Genomic DNA, 18,254 nt, shown 5'->3' with positions numbered 1-18,254 from the left:
AGTAAGGTGTCTTTAAATAGAAACACACAAAAAACAAGGTATTGTTTGGTTCATGTACTGTATTGATTGGTTGATGAGAACGTCGTAACTGGAGGCTCATAGGAACCTAACCCTGTATTTCCTTGAGGAGCAACATTTCATGATTCACTAACAAGTGTTCCTGGCAACTTTACTGAACATAACTACAGCAAATAGTCAGAACTGACTATACTATGTATTTAATTTGGAACGACTCATGATTTGTTAACAGTAAATTCAATTCTTGTAATAAAAAACTGATGAGGAAAATCCATTTAATTTTTTCTTGTGAAGTTCAAAGAGTAAAGTGTAAGAGTTCTTATGTCTTGAATATGGTACTTACTGAACACTGAAAAGTGATATAAAATTAACATTAAAATTCTCAGTACAGAATTAAAGCCATAAGAAATAAAACAACTGAATAAAAACAAAGTTCAAAATAAGAAGGCTAAAAAGGCAAAAAACAAAATTTTAAGTTCTTATTTTCTTAAATTTTAATTTAATATAACCTACTGGTTTAAAGCAGAAGTTCACAAACTATGCTGGCCTGTTTTAGTGTGGCCCACATACCAAAAAGGGATGACTATTTGGCTAATCCACTGGTCAGCCACTTGCCTCAAACAGGCTATAACTTCAGGCTAGTAAGGCTATAGATTTTCTCTCCCCATTCATTTCCTACAGAGTTTGCTATTTTTGGTGACACCACCACTGGACATGGGTATTCAGCTCTCCAATCAAGTCAGCTCCCTCTGGCAGCAAAGCTGCTGGTTTTTATAAGCAGCTCCATGCAAGCAGTTCTACTGTCCCAGCCAGGCTGAAGGAAGGGATGAGAGGGCTGTTTTTAACCAAAGTTCAGCAGTTTTTCATGAGTAAGTGCTTCTCCACTTATTTACCTTGGGCTGATTTGTCAAGCCCTGAAATGGTTGTTTTTGATAATTTTGGCCAGTTTCATGGTGGTTTTTAAGGAAAGATTGGCCAAAGTCTTCATTTTGCCATCATGAAGTCCACTTTTTTAAGCATCTAATTTGTCCTTTCCTTGGGAAACCTAATGGCAAAACTAATCTAAGAAGTAAATCTCTGAATTTTAATTTTGCTCCTAGTCATGAATAACTGTGCTCACTTCAGTTAATGAATTTCCTGATTTAGACAGAATAAATACTAGAAGCCATCGTGACTGATAATTGATAAAGTGGTCTATAAAATTATTTTATAACCACATTAAAAAAAGAAAGAGACAAATCTTCTTTACAGTGTCATACTCACAGAATTCTTTAAACAATCATCATCCACATCAAAATTCGATGTATCTGTTGGGCTACTAACTTCTGGAATATAAGGTGCTTCACAGTTTCTAATATTATCCCAATCAATTCCACTGAAAAATGGATGTTTCTTAAAGTCTTCTATCCCATTTTGACCAAGTCGATGTTCTCTGCTACAAATGAGCCTTCGAATAAGATCCTTAGCATTCTCAGACACATCAGTCACTTGAGCTGGAAACTGAAACCTCTCCTAAATGGAGAATAATAGAAACAAAATATAAATCAATATTTAATTTATTAAGTAGCTTGATGTTGACATTTATTTTCTTAAAAATAGATTTCCTTTTAAAAATATCTAGTAAGTACATACTGGTACAAAGTACTGATACTAAAGTGATATAGGGATAAATAAAAAAGGATCATTTCCTAAAAGAACTTTTAATTTCATTTGTGACATAGTCATACATGTACTGCAGAAAGAATAAATGCTAAAATACCTTAAATGCTGTCAGAATGAAAATAATTCATTAAATGTAGTAGACAATTTGACTCAATTTTTCAATAGCATAGATGACTAATAATGTTTATATAAGTCATATACTAATGATTAATAATACTGAATTTTTAAAGAATGTAATATGTACTTGACACTATTAGAAGTGCTCTACTTATTTAACTCATTTAATCCTCACAGCAACTGTCTAAGGTAGGTATTCCTACTACTCCAATTGTACAGACGAGGAAACAAAGAAACAGAGAGTTCAAGCAATTTGCTCAAGGTCATAGAACTAATAAATGGTAGAGCTGGGATTTGAACTGAAGCTGTCTGACTCCAGAACCTGCACTCTTAACAACCATGTTATGATACAATTTCTATCTGAAATGCTTTACATGCTATTTACAACTTTGTAGGTATTTCTTGTCTTTTAACCCTTCAAAACTTTTTAGAAGATTATCTTTGCAGCAGGTAGAAAAGCATCAACTCTATAAAATCAATTTATATATATGTGAAGCAACTAATCATAATGGTATCGTCAGAACAAATTATCAAGAATAGACTGTCGCTCCCTTTATGGGATATTCCTATTCATAGCCTAGGTTTTTGCAATTGCTCACAATCTTCTGAGGCCAATAATCAGAAAATTCCTCTTATACAAACAACCTATTTCCCGTGGTACTAAAAGGATTAGTTTTATTAATTCATTCCTGTTGTGCATCTGGATTGTTCCCAATGCTTTGTGATCATAAATTATACTGAAATAGATATCCTTATACATATATTTTTGTTCTACAAATATTTTCTTAGGGTAGATTCCTAGAACTGAAGTTGCTCAGTGAAAAGTTTTAATCATTGTTTAAGGCACCAGATGCATACTTACAAACTTCTGGACAGAAAGAGTACATCAGCTTACATTCCTGTCAACAATGTCTAACAATGTCCACTTCACTGGATTATTCACAGAAAAGAGTACTATTTTTCTTTTCATCTTTACCAATTTGACAGGGGAAAAATAAGTATCTCATTTTTATTTTAATTTGCATTTCATTTATTACTACTAATACTGAGAATTTTTAAAATGCGTTCTAGTCATGATTATACTTACACTGTAGTAGTAATGATATAAATTGCTTATGATCTTTGTTAACCTACTAGAGTGGCCATTTAATTTTCTACTTATTAGCATCTCTAATAAAATACAGAAGGTAAGAATAATTTTATGCATAATTTATGGATTTTGATTACTTATGTTTGTTATGTCCCCTATTAGTATAGAAATTAGATTCTTTACTGATTTAGAAAACTATTTTCCTTTTAAATATCACAGTACTTCAAATTTATTATATTTATCACATTAATTTGATAATTAGTAAAATATACTAACTTTGTGATTCATGATTTTTCCATATGTTTCCACCAGAGATTCTGCATAAAATGGTGTTTCTCCATAAAGCATTTCATACATACAGACCCCCAAAGACCACCAGTCACACTCAGGTCCGTATCTGCCTTTCCCATCTTCCATGGCTTGAAGGATTTCAGGAGAGATATAATCTGGAGTTCCAACAGCCACTGAGGACTGGACCTGAAGAAGTTCACATTTTTAGTAATCTACTATTAATACATTGGAAACAAAAAATAATTTTAAATCAGAAATGTTTACATTTACTTAGAAACACAGTATTATTTTATAACAACTATAACTTTGTCATTATCTGAATTTAATCTCCTTGTACATGTAAGTTAAAATTTATATAACCACCACACCAACAGTTCTTCAGATTTCATAGCACTACAGAACATTTATTATAGCTGTTACTTAACTGACTACATTCAGAGTAACAATATGATTTGAACACCACAGCCACTAACCACAAATTGAATATTTAGTTTAGAACATTCTTATTACTGATATTATCTGTCCAATATTTACTTATAAAAGATGGAACTACAGAAATTTTACAACTGGGGGAAAGAAACAGAAAAACACTTGGCTAATACTAAGTGCAGCCTAGAGATTATTTTAAAACACCCTGATGAAAACCTAAGGAAATAAATGTTAACAAGTGTCCTGCAAACTACTTGAAACTTGAAAATTCTTCTACTACAAACTTTTCAAAATACTAGATAAAATATAACAATCAATTTTATAAATATAAAAATGAGCTTTTAAAAAAGAGATGTTCTTAGGGGCCAGTAATCAAGAAATGATCGAGGACAGGTGATAAGCATTAGAGTAGGAGTCGGGTTGGAGAATTACTGGCTTTTATTTTCTAGATACTTGGATTTTAACAAATACATAAGGACAAAAGGAAAGATCCTGAGCTTACATGAGGTTTGAAGCAAGAAGCTGCCCCATATAACCTTTACCCTAAAGTGTATACTGTAAGTTAAAAGGTGAATTATAAAAACTTGCCAGTGAACTGAGGAAAAAAAAAAAAGACATCTTGTCTATCTTGATTGTGGCTGATATGTGAAGAAAAATTCCTCCTTTAGAAATTCATAATTTAGGTCACATAGTACCACAATTCAGGATTCTAATTCATAGGGTTTCTGTGGTCCAGAAGGTCTCAAGCCAAGAAACTTGCAAAAATGTTGGTACCAGGTTGGATGCCCCTAGAAAACCTGGCATAATTAACAAACTCAAAACTACTTTGGAGGACACATGCTCAAATTTGGCCACATACAATTCTCGCATATAAGAAGCCCACTGAAGATTAGCTCACACTTCAACAATATAAACAAAATAAGGAAACATTCCACTATGAGCAAAAGTCAGAAATCCGAACATTACAATTAGACCTGTAACAATGATCAGTTCAGCTTCATGAAATTAGTATGTTTAGAATTATTAAAGACATTTTAAAAGTCAAAAATGTAACAAAAAGAGGAAAAAATTAAATATAAGTCCTAGAAATAGAAAAAAAATAGTCATTTGAATAAAAAACATTGAAATAAAAGATATTAAAAAAAATCAGATCCACTTCAATGCACATTGTAGTTAGACCGCAGAGCACCAAAGGGAAGAGATCTTAAAAATATTAGGAAACAGAGATTATCTACCAAGGAATGACAATTAAACTGATAGCTGAATTATTAATATTAACATAGCAGTCAGAAGAAAATGGAATTGTCAGAAGAAAATGAAACTTATCTTTAAAGTGATGAGACAAAATAATTGTCAATATTATATTCCCTACCTGCCTAAATTATAAGAATGAGGGTTAAATAAAGGTTCATATAAAAACTGAGTGAATTACCACAAATAGACCTTTTCAATTAAACAGAAGTACTAAAGGATATGCTTCAGAAATATGGAAGAATGTGACACTGGAAGCAATTGAGAACAAAGGTACTAATAAACTTTAATATACATCTAAATGGTCATCATCAGATAAAAATAATGATAAAGAGAAGGAGAAAGAGGACAACAAAGACTAAGAGGAAGGGGAGGAGGAGCAAGAGAATAACGAAACAGAGGAGAACAACTACTTGAAAGTTGAAAAATAAGATGGAACTAAAATATTAGAAAACAACGTTACTGAGAGCAATTAGGATTAAAATGTTGTTTTCTTGGTTTTCTAATTTTTATTTTTTATTTACTTTTTTATTATTATTTTTAATTGTGGCAAAGTACCCATAATATAAAATTTACCATCATAACTATTTCTAAGTGCACAGTTCAGTGTCACTAACATCAACATTTACATTGTTGTACAAACATCACTATCATCCATCTCTAAAACCCTTTTCATCTTGAAAAACTAGAAATCTATACCCATTAAACAGTAACTCCTCTATTCCCCCCTTATTCTAGGCCCTGACAACCATCACTGTATTTTCTATGAATTTGACTACTCTAGGTAGCTCATGTAAGTAAAATCACACAATATTTGTTCTTTTGTGTCTGGCTTGTATCACTTCACATAGTGTTTTCAAGGTTTATCCATATTGTAGCATGTATCAGAATTTTCTTCATTTTAAGGCTGAAGAGTATTCCATTGTACGTATATAGCACATTGTCTTTATCCATTCATCTGTTGGTGGACACCCAGGTTGCTGACATCCCTTAGCTATTATGCATAAGGATGCTATGAATATGGATGAATAAATAACTTTGACACCCCGCTTTCTATTCTGTGGAGTATATATCCAGAAGTGGAACTGCTGGATCATACAATAACTTTATTTTTAGTTTTTTGAAGAACCGTTTTCCTAGGTGGCTACAGCATTTTACGTGTCTAACAACAGTGCAGGATTCCAGTTTTCCCACATCTTTGTCAAAACTTGTTGTTTTTTTATAGCAGCCATCCTAATGAGTGTGAGGTAGTATCTCATTACAGTTTTGATTTACATTTCCCTAATGACTAATGAGGTTGAGCATCTTGTCATGTGCTTATTGGCCATTTGTGTATCTTCTCAGGAGAAATGTCTGTTCATTCAAGTCCTTTGCTCACTTTGAATTGTGTTTTTAGTTTGTTATTGAGTTGTAGGAGTTCTTTATATAGTCTGGATATTAACCTCTTATCAGACATATGATCTGCAACTATTTTCTCCCATTCTATAGGCTGCCTTTTCACTAAGGTAACTGTGTCCTTTGATGCACAGAAAATTTTAATGATAATATAGCCCAATTTATCTATTTTTTTCTCTTGTTGCCTGTTGTTTGGTGTCATACCCAAGAAATCATTGCCAAATCTAATGTCATAAAACTTCTCCCCATTCCTACTATGTTTTCTTCCAAGAGTTTTATAGTTTTAGCTCTTACATTTAGGTCTTTGATCCATTTTTAATTTTTGTATATAGTATAAGATAAACTAAGTTTTTTTTCTTGATTAGGAGTATGGTGGAGAAATTGACTCTAGACTTTAGGTAAACAATAAATGTTAAAACTTTAAAAATAAATATTTAAATATTTGAAATAGGATAGTAAATATCTGAAATAGAATATTTACCTTCCACAGGATAAAAAAGAAATAAAACTGAATTTGACCAAGCCAATAGAAGGTAGGGAAGAAGAGAAGGAAAAAGAAAAAGCGCTCGTTTAACAAACAAGCAAATCCTATAGTAAATAGTACAAGATAAAACACTAAAAATAAATACAAATACACTGATAACCATGAAATTCATCAATGGATTAAATTCACCTATCAAAAGACAGCATTATCACACCAGATGACAAATAAAACCAAAATGAACAATTAAAAAAAAAATCAGCAATAATCTTTCTAATACACCTAAACATAAAGTCACATAAAGGTTAAAAATAAAGGGATAGAAAAGACACACCAAGCATATGTTAAACAAAAGAAAGTTAAGGTAGCTAAATTAATATCAATCAAACTATATTCTAAAGCCAAGATATTATTAGGATTTTAAAAAATTTATTAACCTAATTATAAAAGAAAAGACCCTGGAAGAGCAATTTTGCATATGTACCTAACAACACAGTTATAGAAGAGTTGTGAAAACATTGATAATTACAGGGAAAAATTAATAAATTCAACATTATAATAAGGATTTTTAAATAAATAGATTAGAAGGAAATAAAACTGATAAGAATATTAAAAATCTGAACAACAAAGTTAACAACTTTAATCAAATAGGCATGTATAGAAACCTGCACCCAAAAGTCAGAAAAAGTATATTATTTTCAAATAAACATGTAACAGTTATAAAAATTGGCCTGTTATAAAATTAAAAAGCAATCTTGAAAAATGCCAAAAAACTGATAACTAAGAGTAAAAAATAACTTTCTCCAGTAAAAAATAACTTTCTATAAATAACCAAATAAATAAATAAACATAATACTATTAATATTAAAAGAAATACATCTAAATAATTAATGGTCCACACAAGAGTTCTAACTAAAGTTGGAAAACTTTTAGAAGTGAAAAATAGTAAAATGTTCTATATTAAAATTTATGAAGTAAAAGTAAAGGACAAATAACATGATGAATGAAAAAAGAACAAAACTACACATACAACAGAGATTTTTAAATTAGAAAGAGTGTAATCTGAATGACTTTATACCAGTAAAATTGACAACTCAGAGAAAATAGATAATTTTCATAGAAAAAATATAATTTACCAAAACTGACTCAGGAAGAAATAGAAAACCAAAGAGACCTATAACCATTAAAAAATTTCAATCAATAGAATAAAATCTACCTGGAACAAACAAAATAAAATAGAACAAAACAAAACCTCACCAAAGCAAGGGTGATTTAAAAGTAAGTTCCACCAATTATAAATAAGAAACAGATAACCTCTGTATGATATAACTTGTTCAAGAGCCAAAATGGGTAACAGCAGGAAATAAGGCTCCCCTGTTCATTTTATAAGGCTAAAATAACCTTGTTTGTATTCAAAACAAGACAGACAAGAACAATTTGAGAAGGAAGATTGTACTACAATCTTAGATATGATCACTGTCAGGTATGAATCTCAGGTAACAATTTAATATAAAATTTTAGTATGGCTAATCTAGCAATTTGTTCAAATATATCAATACAACTTGACGATAAAGTTATGTTTATATTCAAACAACGGATGATTTAATATTGGACAATCTGTGTCATTCATCATACTAACAGATTAAAGGAAAAACACCCTAATATCATCCCAATGTATGCAGAAAAATCATTTGATTACAACAGTAACAACCGTAACAACAAACTCTTGGTAATCAGAAACAGAAATGTCCTTAATCTGATGAAGAATATATATCAAAACTTTTCAGCAAACATCATACTTAATTTGAAACTATGAAAAAAATAACCAATGAAGTCAGGAACAAAGCAAAGAAGTTCCCTATTACCATACCTATTCAATATTGTGTTGAAGGTCACTGACTGCATGATGAGAAAAAAATACAGCAAAACAGCAATATGAGGATTGGAAAGGACAAAACCCAAAGCTGGTCATTATTTGCAGATTATAAAAGTGCCTAGGCAGAAAAATACACATATACGCATAGAATACTAATAAAAAAATTTAGCGAACTTGTTAGTTTCAAGATCAATATACAAAAATCAATCATGTCTTAATAGCAACAAACTATTAAACTACAAATTTTTTAAGTTACTCATTTGTAATAGCCAAAAAAAAAATCTAACAAATATAGGTTATGGTTTTACAGTGAATATTATTATAAAACTTCATTAACAGACATTAAGAGAAAAATCTAAAACAATGAAGACACACACCATATTCACAGATAAGAAGATTCCATGTTATAGACATAAATTTTCCTAAATTCAGTACAGGTCTACAAGCCTGTATAACCCTAACAATCATATGGAAAAACAAATGGCTAAGAATAGACAAGACAATTTTAGAGAAAGAAAAAAAATTATACCAGGACACCCACTCACAGAAATTGACTTCTTATAAAGGTACAGTCATTAGGATAGTATAGTTTTAACTCAGATGTGATAGCCAAAAAGCAAGCTGAAACTTAAGTTTGGAAAGTCGCAAAACTTACAAAAAGGTTAAAATTGAAGCAACTAAGGGATAAATTGGGAGTTAGAGATTTGCAGATACTAACTACTATATATAAAACAGATAAGCAACAAGTTTATACTGTATAGCACAGGGAACTATACTCAATACCTTGTAGTAACTTATGGTTAAAGAAAATTTGAAAATGAATATATGTATGTTCCTATATGACTGAAGTATTATGCTATACACCAGAAATTGACACAACATTGTAAACTGACTATACTTCAATAAAAATATCTATATAAAAATTTTTTTAATTTAAAAAAATGACCTACAGAAAAACTGAAGCAACTGCCCAGGTAATAAATAATAACCACACAAAGTCATAATCACAACATTTCAGAATACGGGGAATAAACAGAAAATCCTAAAAGCTTTCAAATAAGGGGGGAAGGTTGTAATAGAAGGACTGAGAATTCGAATGGCATCAGATGTCTCAACAGTAAATTAGAAGGCAATGTAATGCCTTCTAAATTCTAAGAGAAAAATAAGTTCAAATCTGTAATACTATGTCCAGTCCAGACAAATTCTCAATCAAGTATGAGGGTAGGAATGAAGGCATTCTCAGACATCCAAGATTATGAAATATTTCCTTCCAATGGAACCTTTCTCAGGCAGCTACACCAAATGAGAAGAAAGACAGACATGTGCTCCAGGAAACAGAGGATCCAACACTAGAGAGCAACATGTGAATTCCATGATGATGAAGAAAGGAAATCAAGAATGACAGGAGGCCTACAGGACAGTCTAGATTAGAATGGAAGAATGCAGGACTCCAGACAGGGGAGCCACTAAGTTATTTACTGTGTCTAAGAGGAAAAAAGAATTGCTCTATTTCTGAATGTGTGGTGAAGAGTTTGGGGATAAATGGTTACATAAAAAAACTAAGTAAAGCAAAGGGGTCACTTACTCCAGGGAGAACAAAAAGTTGTTCCAGAAAAGAAATGTAATTAAAATAAACCGCATGGCACAGTTATACATAACATCTGTATAATCATTTAAAAAACTGAACAGGATTTAATGAAAGACTGTGTGATAATTACAACATTGAGAAGATAGAGAAGAAATGTAAAGATTGGCTGAGATGGATGCATGAGACCTGAATCCGCAGGAAATTATTAGACAATACCTAAAACTAAATGATCAAGAGACAGTGGCATGAAAATAATTAAAAATATGTAAGTAAAAGAAACAATAGAAGAAAGAGACAAAAGATTTGTATGCATCTGCCTCTGAAAAAAGAGACTTGGAGGTAGGAAGAACCAGGACAAAGTATTGCTGGTTTTTTGTGTCAAGTCTTCTAAAATATGCACAGATCACTTTGATAAAAAGTAAAAGTAAAATAGAAATAAACAAGTAAAAAGAAGGTTTCTTCATTATAATTTTCTAAATGGAGGACCAACATGCTACTATTTCCAGGAAATTTATTTTGAGATTATCAATAAAGAATGAATGACTAGGAAGACACACTAGAATTTCAGGAATAAATCTGATCAGGGGAAACTCATCTAGGCAGAAACAGTACTCAGTGCACTCTGGACCACACAAGGATTTGGAGGGCTGGACATCAGACACCAGAAGAGGAGCCCCAGCTTTGAGTCTAGGGATCTTATAACATGCAGGATTAGGGAAACACTAGCTTTCCCCTGGAATTATTCTCCAGTGTAGTTCTCTGCTCTCCAAAATTGTGAGTCACAACTTCCTGATGCCACAGACAACCTGACTTTAATCCGTTTTCCCAACTCAGCAAGAACACCATGCTATTTCTCCCTCTCATGTCATACCTAGCACTATCCATATCCCACTTTACATTTCACACACGTGCAATTCTTAGAGCAGTATAATTCCATACACCTACCTTACATTGTTTGTGTGACTATTGTCAGATCTTTTACTTCTACATATGTCACAAGCCCCACATTAAAATGTTATTTTTGCTTTTAATACAGATGCCTTTTATGTAAATTTTAAAAGGAAAATTAATGGTCTTTTTTCTTTATCCTACAGATCTTATTTATCATATATGATATTCTTTACCATACACATCTAATTGTCCAAATGGTATCATTTCCCTTGGCATAAAGGATATTCTTTAGCATCCAGACCTCTTTCATTTATCTAAAAACATCTTTAATTCACCTTCATTTTTGAAGAACATTTTTGCTTCCTATAGAATTCTTGGTTTATGGACTTCTCTTTTTTCTTTCAGCATTTTAAAGATATCATTCCATGATTTCTGATGCGAGCTCAGTGGTTATTCTTACCATTTTCCCATGGTATGTAATGTGTTTTTTCTTCTGGCTGCATTCAGTTTTTTTTCTTTATCTTTAATTTTCAGCATTTTAATTGTGATGTGGCCAGGTGTGGTTCCTTTTATAACCCTGAGATATGCTAGGATTCTTAGACCTGTCTTTTCATCACATTTGGTAAGTATGAGCCTACAAATGTTTTCTATTCCTGAGATAGGAAACCTAGGATTCTAACTGTATGGATATCTGAGCCTATATTTATTTTGCTTTAATTTTTTTCCTTTCTGTTCTTCAGATTGGATAATCTCTATTAATCAGTCTTCAAAATCACTGGCTCTTTCTTCTCATTTCTAATCCACTGTTAACCTTCTCCTGTGAATTTTTTATTTCTGTTACTATAATTTTCAAGTTCTAAAAAATTTATTTGATTTATTTTTCTGCTGAAATTCCTTGTCTGTGTAATCTTTAAGAATATTATTTTCCTTTGATTCTTTAAATATTTTTATGATAGTTTCAGTAAGTCTCTGTCTGGCAAGTCGAACCTAGTGTTACCTAGGTTTCTACTGACTATCTTTTATTTTTTAACTCTGTATCACAATCCCTTATCCTGCCCCCAATTTTCCTTTGACCTAGTGATTTTTGATTGAATGCTGGTCATTGTCAATAGGATACTGTAGATAGCATGAATTCTGTTATCTTCCTCTGAAGAATACTAATTCTTATTTAAGTAGATAAAAAAATACTAACTGATCTCCTTGAACATGGGTTGGCTTACATTTATACCCTTTTAGGGCAGATTTATTGAAAACCTAAGATTCAGCTCAAGCCTCTTAATTTGGAGGACCACTTTCAAACTCTGTTGATCTTATCAGGACTTGGATTTAGACTGTTAGGTTTAGTGTAAGCCTCACATGTTACAAACGTGTTAACTAGCTCTCCAGGTCCAATATCCCAGTGCCCCAAGCACTGTGTCTCCTCCTGCCCTACTTGACTTCAAGTAATTTAGGTTTTTAAATGGATACCATCTATTTGGTAATTCTCATATATTTTTTATAGTTGGCCTTCCATATCTGCTGGCTCCACTTTTGCAGCTTCAACCAACTGTGGATCCAAAAAAATTTTTTTAATAGAGTTACTGTATGATCCAGCAATCCCACTCCTGGACATATATCCAGAGAAAAGTGTAATTCGAAAAGATACCTGCACCCCAATGTTCACAGCAGCAACATTCACAATAGCCAAGACATGGAAACAACCTAAATGTCCATCGACAGATGAATGAATAAAGAACATGTGGTGTATACACAATGGAATATCACTCAGCCATAAAAAAGAATGAAATAATGCCACTTGTAGCAACATGGATGGACCTAGAGATGACCATACTAAGTGATATAAAAGTTAAACAAATATATGATATCACTTTATGTGGAATCTAAAAAATGAGACAAATGAACTTATTTACAAAACAGAAATAGACACAGAAAACAAAGTTACAGTCACCAAAGGGGAAAACAGAGAGGGGAGGGATAAAATAGGATCTTGGGGTTAGCAGATACAATCTACTATATATAAAACAGATAAACTTCAAGGTTCTACTGTATAGCACAAGTAACTATATTCAGTATCCTGTAATAACCTATAATGCAAAAGAATATGAAAAAGTATATATATATATATATATGTGTGTGTAACTGAATTACTATGCTGTATACCAGAAACACAACATTGTAAATCAACTATACTTCAATAAATATATATATTTTAATCTTCCAGAAAGTTCCAAAAAGCAAAACTTGAATTTGTCACTTGCTGTCAACTATTTAGATAGCATTTACATTGTATTTACAACTATTTATATAGTATTTACATTCTATTAGGTATTATAAGTAATCGAGAGATGATTTAAAGCATAAAGGAGGATATGCATCGATTATATGCAAATATTACATCATTTTATGTAAGGGGCTTGAGCATCTACAGAGTTTACTATCCATGGGGGCTCCTGGAACCAATCCCCCACAGATACTAAGGAATGACTGTACTACATCTATACAGCCCAACCATCAGGAGATAGCCCCACACGGATGTTTTAGCCCTCTCTCTGTACAATTCCCTCCTTTCCAATGTCAAGCCCTGCAAATTCCAGCTGCCTCAGCTAACTCAACTCTGATCTCTTCCTCCTCAGCAATGTAAGGCTCTGCTTTATATCTAACTCTCTGCATCAGAGTCAGCAAACGGTTCCAATCCTGGGAAATGGTGAGGCATACCTCATGAATCCATTTCTCTTGGAGATAACAGTCTTGTGTTTCCTGTTGTCCACTTCCTAAAAACAGCTATCTCAAATATTACATCCAGTTTTATAGTTATTTACAGTGAAAAAGACAATTTGGTACCAATTATACCCTGTATCATGGCCAGAGGCAGAGTCATATAATCTGTTTTTCAAAAGTTATCTCCTTAGGATAAATTTTCAGACGTTAAATTACTGGTCCAGAATAATGCGACATTTTCATGGCCTTTGCAATGTGCTATATTAAATTGCTTACCAAAAAGTTTCTACCAATTAAAATGAGGTATATTGGGACCTCTGCTATACACCTAGGAAACTGAAGTAAATACTACAACAATAACAACAAACACAGAATAAAATTGGAACATGTAAACTTTTACGTGAGTGAAAGAATGTAACAGAGGGGCTTAGGGTTAGCAAAACTAAAGCAAATGGTAACATAAAACTCAATCAGCCTAGAGGACTTTCTGATAAAAGCATTCACTTGTTGAACACCGTCCCTCAGGAAAACTAGACAACTAGTGAAGAAAGATAAAATAAATAAAAGTGAAGAAGGAGTAGTATTTTCTTTTTCCATGTAGGGTTTATTTTCTTCACTCCTCTGGAACTGTTAAAATATCTCAAGTACAGTATCAATCTTAAAATAATTAATATAAGTAGTTGAAAATGATATATGACTTTACAGATAAGCCCTGTTATGAGTAAGTATGCCTAAATATGTATGTATGTAAGTATGCTTTGAGGAAGGAAGTGGAGTATAGAAAGACAAATGGATGGAGATGCCTGATAGATAAAATGAATAGATGGATTCTAAAACAGATAAAGAAGACAAGTAGCAAGGGAAGTGTCTGTGGGTAAAATAATTTAAGATTTATCTTTATTTACCGTTCCATCTTCCATCAGCTTCAGACAAGAACCAAAATCTGCTAACCGAATATGTCCATTCATATCCATCAATATATTGTCAGGTTTGATGTCCCTGAAGAAATAGATACATTCAATTTTTAGTTGGGAAAAATAAATACAATCAATATCTTGGTAAGATAACCATTTTTTTCTGAAAATCTCAACTTCTTTTAAAATTAATACTCTAAGAATATATATTTCTTTAGACTATTTATGGGTTCAAATCCTGGCTCTGATTCTTATTAAAACTTTTTTAAACACATGCAATTTTAGTGTTCTGGATATAAGTACTGTGGTAATTTTGATTTGGGTTAAATTAATCTTACCGTCCTTCCTTTAGATTTGCACGGATTCCAACATGACCATGGTATGCCTACTTTGTGCATACAGAGAAGAGCCATGATTACTTGATACTCACAAAATGTACTACCCTCTAGCCCATGACATTGAACAGGAAAAAATATACTTCCTAGACTCTGAACGTAAATGTAAATAAATTAATTTTCAATTACTGCAGGTTGTTGCAACACAAAAAGAACTGCTTCTTAAAGCTGATTCAGAAAACTAAAACAACTTCTTAATAGGATCTATCTTATGTAAAACTGGCTTGTAAGATATCCAAATCTAATTAATAACAAACTAAATCATGCCAGTTTTTTACATTTGTTTTTATATTTGAATAATGAAAACTGTTGCAAACCTTCAGTGGCAGCTTTCCCACTACAATGGAAGAGCTGAATAATTCTAACAGACTATGGCCTTCAAAGCCTAAGATGTTTCCTATCTGGTCCTTTATAGAAAAAGTTTGCTGACCCCTATTGTAAATGAGATGATTGCTTAATACAGACAGGCAGATAGACCAAAAACATCACCTGTATAGGGAACTGGCTTCACAGTCCTCAACATTCAAAATTTATAACAATATAACTGTCATAAATGCTATATTAAGAAAAGATTTTCTGTGGTTTAGAAACATCAAAGAACTACACTTTAGTTCTGGAAGAAACCTTAGAAATTATCTAGACAATTTTTAGATGAGGGGAAAACTGTATTTTATTTTATTCTTTGTTTAAAAAAATTTTAAGCTATATAGTCACTATACATAACTGCTACTGGTATCTCACTCAGATTTTAAAGGAGACTAAAGGAATTACAAAGACAGGATACATAAATATCAACAACATTTTTGGCCATGTAAAAAACAGAAACTATTAAAATGCAATAAGACAAATAAATTGTATTTACATACTTATAATAAATAATAAAATGGAAAATATTTAACAAGAAACTATAGACGGTACTGACACTCTCCAAGTATCCCATTATCCTTCCTGATATCATCCCCTTCCTCCATTCCCTATCCTGAATTTGGTGTTTACCATATCCATACATATTTTATATCATTAGTACACATATACACAACCACTGAGATTATGGGAAGCATTTTTCTCAATGTCTTTAAACTTTATAACTGATACCATTATCATGCATAGCTTTTGCAACTTCGTCCTATTCTAACATTATGTTTCTAAAATGTATCCATGTTAACACATATTGTTCTAGTTCATTAATTTTAATTGCCATATGGAGTATTTTCATATAGTCAATTTATGTATCAATTCTGATTATGGAATTTAGATTGTTTCCAACAATTTTAGATAGTTTTAGATCTTTACTTTGCTACTACACAAAATTCTGAGATGAATATTTTTACAAATATCTCCTTGTGCTCACATGGGAACATTTCCCCAGGCTATCTATCTAAAAGTGGAACTGCTATAATAAAAAGTCACATACATCTTCAACTTTACTAGCAGGATTACTACTAATCTTTTTTATATTCTCAATGGTCATCTTAGATTCCTCTTCTGTAAACTGTCGCTTAATATCCTTTGCCATTTTTTCATACTGTATGTGTGCTGTTTGTTTTCTGGTTAATCCAGGAATTCTGTTTATTCAATTTAGGTACATTACAAATCTCTTCTCCCAACAGATAAGCTTGTTTTCCACATTATTGGTAGTGTCTTTCTTATTTGTAAAAAAGTATTTATTGGAATCTTTATAATTTATAATTCGAATTTTTTGGGTTTTTTTTACTATGTTAAACTTTACTGAGGTATAATCGACAAATAAAATTGTAAAATATTTAAAGTGTACCAAATGATGATTAATTTGATATATACAGTGAAAGAACTCCCAACAGTGAGTTAACACATCCATCATGTCACCTCACATATTTACCTTCTTTTTTTTTTTTTTTTTTTTTTTGGTGAGAATACTTGTTGTACCCTCTTAGTAATACAGTATTATCAGCTATAATCAGGATGCTATACATTAACTCCTCAGATCTTACTTGTCTTATAAAGTTTGTACCCTTTTAACAACCTCTCCCTATTTCCCATACTGCCAGCCCCTGTCAACCATCATTCTACTCTCATAATTTGTGTTTTCCATCCTAAGAAAGCTCCCTTATCTCCTCCTCCAGGAATCATACAGTGTCCTACGTTATCTTTTATACGTTTTAAAGTCTTACTTTTCATTTCAAGTCTTTAATCTCCCTGGAATTGATTTTTGTGTGTAGTGTGAGATAAAGACCACACTGTCTTTCTTTCTGTCCCAGTACCATTTATTGAATGACATCCTTTCTAATACTACCTAGATCATAAATCAAGTGGATCTGTTTCAGGTTTTCCAGTGCAATTTCACTGAACAGTCTTTAGAACAAAAGGGAGCTTATTGACAATTACCAGGTGCAGTAACAAAATAGGCATGAACAGGAACTATCTGAGAGGTATGGTCACCCTGTCTATATGCCTATACCTAGACCAATACCATACTGTCTCAATTATGCGAGCTCTAAAATGACCTCTCCATACTAGTAGACCATGTTTTTAAATTGCCATGGCTCTTCTAGATGAGTACTAGAATTAGGTTAATTATGTTCCATAAAATACATTGAGATCTTAACAGGAATCACAATGATTTTATAGATTAATCTGAAGAGAACTAATATCCTTACAATATGATTCTTTCCATACCTGTATTGAGTTAATTAACATTATAGATATATCTTACTTAATGCATATAGTTATGTTATGTACTAGTTATATCTTCTTTTATGTGCTTAGATAATATTGAATGCTTTTCCAAGAGAGCTTATACTACTTTTATTATCTATAGTCTCAGGTGCCTTACAGTTTTGCTGCTACTGTGGATAGGATTTCCTTCATAGAAGGAAATCTCATTTTACTTCCAGTTTTAATGGGAATGTTTCTAATGTTTCACCATTAAGAATGATCTTTGGTTTAGACTTTCAATAGAAACTCAGTATTAGGAGAATTGCCTTCTATTCCCAAACTGCTAAACGTATCAGGAATGGATATTCAATTTTTTTGGTCATTTTTAAGTATTGAGATTATATTATAGTTTTTCTGTCTTAATCTATTAATACAGTATATTACATTAATAGATTTTTTTTTTAATGTTGAAACTCCCTTGCATCCTGGGATAAAACCTACATG

At 31.8% G+C, this 18,254-nt stretch overlaps 1 protein-coding gene across 13 annotated transcripts in view; it reads right to left on the bottom strand.

Moving 5' to 3' along the window:
- CDC42BPA (CDC42 binding protein kinase alpha) overlaps positions 1-18,254 on the bottom strand; it is a 237,400-nt gene that overhangs the window by 125,353 nt on the left and 93,793 nt on the right. For all 13 annotated transcript variants that reach the window (XM_031438480.2, XM_031438472.2, XM_031438479.2 and 10 more), the window contains exons 6-8: positions 14,713-14,806; positions 3,164-3,364; positions 1,282-1,530 (exon numbers count right to left, since the gene is read on the bottom strand). In XM_031438480.2, the coding sequence (XP_031294340.1) occupies positions 1,282-1,530; positions 3,164-3,364; positions 14,713-14,806 (544 nt within the window). The remainder of the gene's footprint in view (positions 1-1,281; positions 1,531-3,163; positions 3,365-14,712; positions 14,807-18,254) is intronic.

The sequence above is a fragment of the Camelus dromedarius genome, chromosome 21, assembly GCF_036321535.1.
Source record: "Camelus dromedarius isolate mCamDro1 chromosome 21, mCamDro1.pat, whole genome shotgun sequence".
Lineage (NCBI taxonomy): Eukaryota > Metazoa > Chordata > Mammalia > Artiodactyla > Camelidae > Camelus > Camelus dromedarius.
The sequence above is the reverse complement of the archived record's forward strand: the minus strand, read 5'-3'. Positions and strand labels throughout refer to the sequence as shown.